Below are 9990 nucleotides of genomic sequence, written 5' to 3'. Positions count from 1 at the left end.
TCGCATATCTGACCATCCATACAATGTTACAAAATGCGCGATCTTCTCCATGCATGTAGCCTACGGTTATAAGTAAAGTGACATGATAGGCATGTATGCCTATTAAAGATATTTCTGTTAAATACATTTGTGACCTGATCTGCCAAAATGAGTCACAGTGACCCTAAAGTCAAAATTGAGATTTTGGTATCATTGGAAAGAAGAGAAAATAAGGTTCAAAATGATATATTGGTCAAAGCTGTATCTTAAATGGTTGTCGATTTACAGTCGTTTGAATTGTAGTATCACAGCATCATTTTCCAGCTGAAAAATCGAGAAAATCGCATTTAAAGTTTTTCGTCATTTTTTTGTTGATATCTTTAACTATACATAGAATCCAAAGAGATGCACCCACTATTCAACAACAAAAGATTACTACAGGCATTTAGATACTTAGGAAAACATATTAAATCAGACTTTAGCTTCAAATATTTCAAAATATTTATTATTAAATACTTCACATCATAACAAAGTTCATAATAATGCCAAGTATATTCCATAAAATTCGCTTTTAACATAAATTGGTGAGTATTTACAAGATTATGCAGATATGCTACATTTTGGCTTCAGGGCCTTTGAGAGAATGAGAGAGGGTGTCAAAATGTCTGCATAGTGTGGGAGAGAGTGTGTGTGGGTGTGTATGGGGGACAGAGAGAGTTTGAGTGGAAGAGAGTGAATGAGAGAACAAGCGAATTTGAGAGAGCAAAAGAAATTGAGTGAGTGAGAGAGTGAGTGACTGAGAGTCAGTGAGTGAGAGAGACAGAGCACATGAGAACATGTGTGTAATGAGTTATTAAAGACTATACAGATTTTTTTTTTGTCAGTTGACAGTAAGTGATATTCCAGGAAGGGTCTTTGACATGGATTGTGGAGCACTGACAAAGATTGAACAGATACAAATTAGCGTTGTGAAGAGTGAATGTGGGCACTACTGATGAACACTTAAAAATTATAGACATGTTTTGCCAGTTCATCGAGAGTGTAATACACACATAGTTGTAATTATATTTCAACTCTTTGTTTCTTCGCTTCTCTCTCAGTGAAACAGCTGACCTCCCCAGCTGGTTTTGGGCATGTAATGTCCTTTGTGTTTTCAGTACAGAACTCACGAATGTGTTGGTACAGATAGTTCTGACGTTTCAAATCCAAACCAGGAGGCTTGACAAAAGGTGGTCTCTGCATCGGTGGTGCATCAGCTTTGAGCAGGCAGATTCCTTGTTCCTCAGAATTGGCATATTGCTTGTAAAACACCCAGCCAGGATAGTCTTTGCTCATTCTAAAAAAAAAAAAAAAAAATGCAAGCAATTGAGAAAAATAATTCAAGAATCCATCCATTCAAAAACACACACACACACACACACACACACACACACACACACACACACACACACACACACACACACACACACACACACACACACACACACACACACTTTCACTATTAAATAAACTATAAATTCTCCACATTATTGCTTTAATTTACCTGAAATGCTGCTGTTTGGTTATAGCAGGGAAAGGTCGGAAGTAGGGCTTGAGGAAGGACTGCCAGTCACACTGATTCACAAAGACTTTGCCATCTTCTTGTCCGACAAGTTGAGGGATGTTGACTCCAGTCTGTGTGCTACTTCTAACAGCATCCACAATGTCATCCAGACAGGACACCATCTTCCGGCGATACGTTTGCTTCAACAGGCCGAATGCCCAATCTGGTGCAAACTTTGTGTGTCCTGCTATGAGAAAATCTAATGAGACGGTTTCATGTAAACCATTAAATACTCTCCATAGCAGGTATTGCAGCACAGTGTTGTTCTTGTTCTGTCCAGGACAGTTGTCACAGTGCAGCTGGACATCCTTTTCACCCATGCCGTAATGGGTGAAAAAGTGATCAATGAAAGACACCACCGCATTTGATCCTTTTGTGATGCATACACATTCGTCGATGAGGTAGTTCACTTGTCTTGGTATGGCCTCACAGTTGATGCCAAACAAGCCACACTTGCGAGCGGTCAAAAAATACATGGGACCAGGCTGGAGTGGGTTAGAAGGATAATGCACCTGCTGTGCATAATCGAAGGAATAGTGCATTGTGATGTCCCGGGAGCATGGTTCACAAGGACAGAGTTCATGAATGCCATTGTTGTTCGCAGCATCCCTGGCTTTCTGTACCATCTCTTGATAGAGTGAACGCTCTAGGGTCACTTTCATGAGGTGATCCTCCTGATTTCTGCAGCGACTGGATTTCTCTGCTTCAGTCAGGTTGGCAGACTTATAGATGGTGGAGTTATTCTTTTGGCACTGCCAACACAAGTCAGTCATTGGCTTTGTCCGGACAATGTAGGGCACAAGAGTCTTCCACAGGCGTCGGAAGGTCACCAGGCTTACCACACGATGTTCTGATAAAACATAATAAAGAAGAACTTGTTTAATTTCTGTATCAATGCACACTTTTCAACATCTCAGTTTTTAAAGTGCTATTGTATTCAATACGTAGGCCTATTTAATTAAGTACCCTGGATAGTAAGACATATTGACCTCATAAGATTGACCTTGGTGACAGCTACATAATGTGACATTAAAACACTCAAAATGTTTTAGGTTTTCTTAAAAGATTGGGAAAACGTCTAACTTATATGCTGCCATTGTTATACTACTGTAGTGCACCTGTAAACAGTGATATCTGGTTGCATCTAATCAAGGTCCAGATAATGTGCAGCAATCAAGCTGTTGATGTCCACAGACTCCATCAATACCTTGATGTCACTTTTTAGCCAGGAAGCATAGAGAAGTAAATGCAATAGCAGTTTCCATGCTCTATACATTTTCTAAAACTTTTAATAAAAAAGACTGCATTTTGAGAGTTTTTAAATCCTGCCAGAAATATCTCATACCAGTGTCAGTCTTATAAGGCCAACATAACCAGGGATGCTATTACATGCATAGTCTTATTTGTAGCATATCCGTATTTGCATAATTTCAGACTCAATTTCATACTGAGACACCTACCTTTTGCCTTAATCGCGCTTTCATAAGCACGAAAAACGGACGCCTTGGTGTAATGAGAGGGCAGCAACTTTACATCGAAGCGTTTATACCCAGGGATGCGACCAGGGAGAACCAATGCATGAAGCTCTGCAAAGTTTACGATGAAGGAAACAACGCGGCAGATGTCATCATGTGTGAGCAGTCTCTGATCTCTTTTCTGACGACCTCCGGACTTTTTAACTCGAGGGGTCAAGCCGTGTTCTTTATAGTGTTTCAGGAGAGCTGTCAGTTTATTCTGGCTGATGCTGATGAAAACATAATCACGTAACGTAACGTTAGGCTGCAGTCAGTAAATAGAACAACTGCTAGATACAGAGGCATAGGCCTACAGCCTTGCACAACAAAATTGCACAACTAATGTTTTAAAGCTACTTACCAATGTAGGAACTTGAATGTTTCACGGCATATTCTTTTTCCATTTAAATAATGTTCCGTCCTCTGATGTTGACGTTCATGTTGAATCTTCTTCGTCGAACATGTGAATTTATCATTCTGGAAGTGGCAGCTTATTTTGCCCAGAAGAATTAGGTCTTTCTCATACTCGGTAAGAGATGCCATGGATAACCTAAAGTCGAAAACGAAGTCCTCGTCGAAAGATTTAAAGCACTCGTGCCCGTTGTTTAGCTTGCAGCCTTTACACGAAAACGCACGGATTTTTGTAATCTCCTCATCTCTGTTTTCATGAACGGTACCTACAGACACTGCTTCACTGCTGGACATGATCCGCTCTACCTCAGCTAAGTCAGTGACAGGCTGTGCACTTGAGGCGTCGTCCTTTTTGCTGTTGTCGCCTGTATCGCTGTCCGTATCGTTATCGGGCTCAGTAGATCTTGACTCACACTCACTGTCCACATCACTGTCACTTTCCGAGGATGACACATCACTAGATACGAAGAAGTCACTGACTAACTTTATCCAGTCTTGCTGACCGGCAGCAGAGCGCAAATTGGAAACGTCAACAGCGTTTAAAGCTTTAGCGATCTTACTTTCTTTAGACAAAGACATTATCCTAAACAACAATCACACTACACTTCAATCACACTACACACTACAAAAACTTAAACGATGTTGACCAAAAACACAAATATTAATAAATATTAACTTTCTGAGGAGATACTTCAACAAAAGTTGCTAGCATAGGCTACATAGAACACGGCTATTCTGACAGGAGAGTAGGCGGGCAGATGGCTGTAAACAGAGCTTCCTATTGGCAACTGAGGGGGTCCTTTAAGCATTTTGATAGGTTTAATAACATCATAGATTGACGTTTTAACACCATATTTGGACAGTTGAGACCATGACGTCTCAGAGGATACCCGGAACACAGGGAAATCCTCGGTTAAAACGATCAGGGTGGAAAGTGAAAACAGGATTTATTTTGGACATTCTTTTGTAAGAATTGAGAGTTGTAACTCAACATAAATAACCATTTAAATACATTTTCACAATTACTAACAAGATGAAACTTTAGGAGATGAATATTGAACGACTTTTCTTTCATATGAGACAAAAAAAGAAAAAATGATATTTTTGACGTTTTTCGACATAATCGGCCTGTAGCTACATAAATAGAACGCCGACTTCCGACTCATTCCGGCAGATTGGGTCACATTTTATTTTCAGTTGTCAAAAGTGGTGGGGACAAAATCTGTGATAAAGTGCTGGGTAAGCTACCCAGCGTCGCCGGTTAAAATGAACATGCCTCCGTTTTAAAATAGCCTATAGGCCTACACATTTCTAAGTATTCCTAGCATAAATGTAGCCTAAATGTCCATCTTGTCCATCTCTTTCGTCTTCGCCTTGACAATAATAGCCTATTCACGGAAATGCGGTCTTGTAACCGTAATGAATTAATGAATTAATCTAAGGTTGCCTATCGAGTCTTTCAGGTTGAATTGAAGGCTTCTAAAACCATTTTCATTAATTTCAACAATGGTTTATTGAAACGTCGTTTGATTATAATTTCGCCAGTCGTCACCTTCATTTTAATGATTAAATGAGACGGATTAAATGAGACGGATATGCGGAGCATTTCTCTCCCTCTCCATTGACCAAAACGTTGCTCTGGCATCTCTGCTGGACTGACTGAGTTATAGGCTACGTCGAGTGAGAGAGCCAGCTGTGAGGTACGCTGTAAAACATTCGAAAACTCTGAAACTGCAATCTGACATGCCGAGCGTGATGTCTCTTTTCTCTGCATGTCACCAGCGCGGTGTCTTCGGGTTTTTCCGTGTTTTCCGGTATGAGCCGAACCTTCATATTATTAGGGCGGTCTTATGTTGCCCCCTTGCGGTTGCACTTTTAATTAAAGTCCCGATGCTTCGGGAGTCCCGATGTGCGGGAAAGAAAGGAGCATTCTCAACCCGTACCATCTGTATATAAAGGCGTTACCAAAGTTCGCATGTGCGAAAAACCATGGCTGCTATACAGCACATTCTCGCTGCCAACCCACAGCGTCGCCGAGCGCGAAGCCAAATCGTTTATATTAATGCATACGTGCGCCAGCACTTCTCTCCGATGGACGTGCTGTCAGACAGGGCTGTCCAGGAGAAATACCGGCTGCCCCGTGCGACCATCCGACGGCTGGTCACTCTGGTGACTCCTCACATTCAGAGAGCAACCCGCCGTAATTTTGCTCTCAGCCCAGAGGTGCAGCTCCTGGCTGCTCTGCGTTTTTACGCAGTGGGGAGCTTCCTGGAGGTGGTGGGGGACGGCACCGGTCTCAGCAAGGCGTCTGTGTCCCGGAGTGTGGCAGCTGTCACACCCATTCTCCTGCGCCATGCCCGGACGCTAGGCCTGAACGATATATTGCATTTGCGATAATATCGCGATATGATGAAGTGCAATTTTCTAACCGCAAAGGCTGCGATTACCCTCTGGTCACGTGACATGAGAGCGTAAAGTAGCAAATATTTGAAACAGTATCAGAGAGTGAACTCGGCAAGCTGCTCGATAGAACTATTGAACCAACATTTTTAAGAGAGCGACTGAAACAAATTCTAGGTTGCACTGGTGCACCTGCGCTGCTCGGGTGAAAGCATGAATGTCTTTCGCAAGTTTTCATTCAAACCCCTCTCCTTGCCCCGCTTTCTCTCCCTCTCCATCCATCCCCTCTCTCTCTCTCTCTCTCTCTCTCTCTGTCGTGCGCGGTCAATGGACACCCGCCCCTCGACATGCACATTCAATCCAAATAAAACATTCACAATCGTGAAAGCAATGACGCATAGAAGACGATTAGCTAAGTTATATATAAAATCCGTTTAGCATCATTATTAGCATGCTGCAGACATCTAAAACTCTTGCGTTCAAATTGACTGATCATCTCAATACAGATGTTTTCCAACTTAAAGACTCAAAAGGGCTTATCCCAAGGAGAACAAAGTATATCTACCTTGAAACAGACGTGGGGAAACTGACCCGTCCAACCAGTAGACTATGATAAGATAGCCAACTATGCTACTTTGTTTACAATATTTTGAGGCTTCAACCAGACAGCTGAATTAAAGGGACGGAGTTGGAATAGTCAGTGCAGTGTGCTGTGCAGCCATGAATATCAGGAATTTCTGTATGCAGAACATATCACGTTCATTAAAGTGAATTATCAATAGGCCTAAGATTTAGGCTATTAATATTTTCATGTTTTTGCAATCTGCACTTTTGTTTGTGTGACTTGCTACTGACTTTCATTTTAATCTTTACACCAGGCTTCCTTGTAATAGTAGCCTTCTGATATGTAGGCCTAGGTTGAAAGTTCAAAATATAGGCCTACTATTGTGATTGAAGTAGCTATAGTTAAAAAAGTGTCATCCATCAATTCATGCATCACCTGTCATCATAACAGAGGTATGACTTCCAGGAAATAAGAGTTTATTTTTAATTTAATATAGCCTATTGCCCATACTATATGATTTACTGCTTGTTTTTGTTGAAAAATTCGCAAGACAAACACCTTAAAAAATAATCGCATGTCGCATCGCAATCGCAATATTGGCAAGAAAAATCGCAATTAGATTATTTTCCATAATCGTTCAGCCCTACCGGACGCACATTAAGATGCCCACCACACGGGACGAGGTCCGCCAGGTCCATCAGGGGTTCCACGCAGTGGCTGGGATCCCCCGGGTGATCGTTGTGGTGGACGGCACCCTCATTCCCATCCTCAATCCCTCCCTGGTGGATCCGTGCTGGATCAGCAGGAAGCACTACGCGGCCATCAACACTCAGGTGGTGGTGGACCACAACGGCCTCATTACTGACATCGTCGCCAGGTGGCCAGGAGGCACACACGACAGTTTCATTTGGGCCAACTCCGCTGTGGGGCAGAAGGCTGGCAGAGGAGAGTTTGGTCGGAATGTCGTCCTAGGGGACAGTGGCTACCCTCTCCGGAGTTACCTCGTGACGCCGGTAACCAACCCAGCAACACCACAGGAGGAGAGGTTTAATGAGGCCCACACACGCACCAGGACGAGGGTTGAACGGGTGTTTGGCACGTGGAAGTCCCGCTACAGGTGCCTTCATCGTTCATCGGGGGGGCTGCGCTTGTCTCCACGCACGTGTTGCCAAGTGATTGTTGTCACCGCCATGCTGCACAACATCGCAGTGAGCGTTGGTGCAGATGAGCCGCCTCCTGTGGATGACAAGGAGGAACATCCAGAGGACGAAGCCCCGATCCCCGCCCCCCAGAATGTGCGAGCAGTGCTCCATCAGGCCGGTGCTCAGACCAGACAGGAACTCGTCAACCTCTTCTGATGTCCAACACCCACAGCCCCTAACCCTTCACCACCAGTCACCAAGCAGTCAACCATAAACCCACAACCCACAACCACCACACCACCCATATCAACTGTCAGGCCTGAAGGCTGAAATAAATAAACAGAACCAGTTCTGGTTCTGTCTGCTCTCTCTCTCTGTCTCTCATAGAGAGAGAGCAGTCAGAACCAGAACTGGTTCTGTCTCTCATAGTGGCAAGCCGTTTGACGTTGCGTGCCGAAACAAGGAAGCACTTACACCTGGGTGCACATGTGACTTTGCATTCGGTTGGTCTGCCACACCTACTCCGCTATGTTACAGAAAAAGTCATGATTCCAAAAAGTCAAACTTCACTTCGCTGTTGGTCTATATGAAAAGCGGTTGTTCACTTTGTGTGTGACGCTATTTGAGTAAACTCGCACATACCCTGCATTACACTCATTTCAATGCAAAATGATCCTCACAACACAAAGCATAATGGGGGAGGAGTTTTATTTGGTGGAACCAAAGGAAAAACAAATATCACGGTGAAGAACCGTGCATGGCAGGCCATAGCGGAGAACATGTCACCCTCCAGGCCATGTGGCCTGCGTGACTGGGTGAGTGTGCGAAAGAGCACCGAGCGGGATGACCCTCACTCCCGATAAAGAAAAATTCCATAATTGGGAAGACGGCCTCTGAAGGCATCACAGGGGGCATTGATGTTGAGTCCCTCCATCGCCGTCTCCGGCGTCTCCAGTTTCACTGGGCGTCTGCGTCACCTGCAATGAGGGGGGATTGATTAATGACATTGAACGGGATACATTGGGTAATGCAGATAACAAATAGACATGTCCCGCACCATGGGGAAGGATGATAGGAATGCTGATGGAGGGACGGTTGTACTGTGCCTCGGCAAGCGCCAGTTGTCTCCGGTGCAGCTCCAACCTCTCCTGCTTCATCCGGACCATTTCTTGCTGAAGGGCCGTTTGTGTTGTGAGCTGGCCCTCTATCCCTCGCAGCACCACCAGCTTCTCCCTCTCCAAGCACACCAGCGCCTCGCTGCAGGTGCAGGTGGTTATAGCCGGCCGCCTTAAGCCTCCCCGCATGCGGACACCGGGCCTTGCTGGTTGGCATACGGGGACAAGGCTCGGTTGGGCGGGGACAGGGCACGGCTGTGTGGGCTCGTCCTCTATTGTGGGCGAACATGTCCCTGCTCCGCTCCCGGATGGCTCCTCTTCATTGTCTGAGAGGCCTTCATCCCCCTCAACATGTGATGCCTTCAGAGGCCGTCTTCCCAATGATGGACAGGACTTTTTCCTCATCGGGAGTGAGGGTCGTCCCGCCCGGTGCTCCACCACCCGTGCCCATGGCTTCCCTCCTCACCTTGGCACTCTTTTTTTTGGTTTGGCTTTGGAATTCCTGCCACTTCTTTCGCACAGCACCCCAGTCACGAAGGCCACATGGGCTGGAGGGTGACATCTTCTCCGCTATGGCCTGCCATGCACGGTTCTTCACCGTGATATTCTTTTTGCCTTTGGTTCCACCAAATAACACTTCGCGGTGCTGCCACACCTCGTCCACCAACACGCCCATCTCCTCCGCGCTGAACGCCGGTGCCCGCTTGTTCTTTTTATTTTCCATTCTCACATGTGTGTGCCAATATTCACGGTGGTATATATGCGCTAACTGGCTTGATTACTACTTGAATATAGCCTGGGTTTCCCATACTGCCTTGCGCGGTGATTTCTTTCACGCTGCTAAGGCAGTCTGGAAACTAACGCCCCCATGTTCGCCTGATGTTGGAGGCCAGTCACAGAACAGGGGAGAAAGCAAGACCATGAAGAGCTATGCAGAGACGCATTTGATTGACATCCGTGGCGCCCAATGAACAGATCTGGGCATTTTTTCAAATACGAGAAAATGAACGTCTGGTTGCCAGACCACGTCTCATTTGAGAAGTGGGAGGCGTTAGCCAGGCTAACTTGAATACACCTGATGGCACGATATCAAAATGAACTTAATGCTACATCCACGTGCAAACACTTTATTTTAGCGGTAGAGATGCGCATAGACAAGCAAGTAGGCTACTTGTGGTTTTATTTTTATTATTTTTTCTTTTCTTTTCTTTTCTTTTTATTTTACATCAGGGGCGTCACTAGGTGTACCAAAGATCCGGGG

General features: G+C 44.8%; 1 protein-coding gene across 1 annotated transcript; it reads right to left on the bottom strand.

The window, feature by feature from the left end:
* Positions 1–465: 465 nt before the first annotated feature.
* Positions 466–4580, bottom strand: LOC134073808 (uncharacterized). The gene is made up of 4 exons (XM_062530384.1): positions 3458–4580; positions 3043–3326; positions 1523–2432; positions 466–1315 (listed from the first exon to the last, which is right to left on the bottom strand). The coding sequence occupies exons 1-4, from the start codon at positions 4084–4086 to the stop codon at positions 1042–1044; spliced, it is 2097 nt and encodes a 698-aa protein (XP_062386368.1). The 5' UTR covers positions 4087–4580; the 3' UTR covers positions 466–1041.
* Positions 4581–9990: the final 5410 nt, after the last annotated feature.

This window comes from Sardina pilchardus, unplaced genomic scaffold (assembly GCF_963854185.1).
Source record: "Sardina pilchardus unplaced genomic scaffold, fSarPil1.1 HAP1_SCAFFOLD_152, whole genome shotgun sequence".
In the NCBI taxonomy this organism is placed as follows: Eukaryota; Metazoa; Chordata; class Actinopteri; order Clupeiformes; family Clupeidae; genus Sardina; species Sardina pilchardus.
This window is presented reverse-complemented; position numbering and strand designations above follow the sequence as displayed.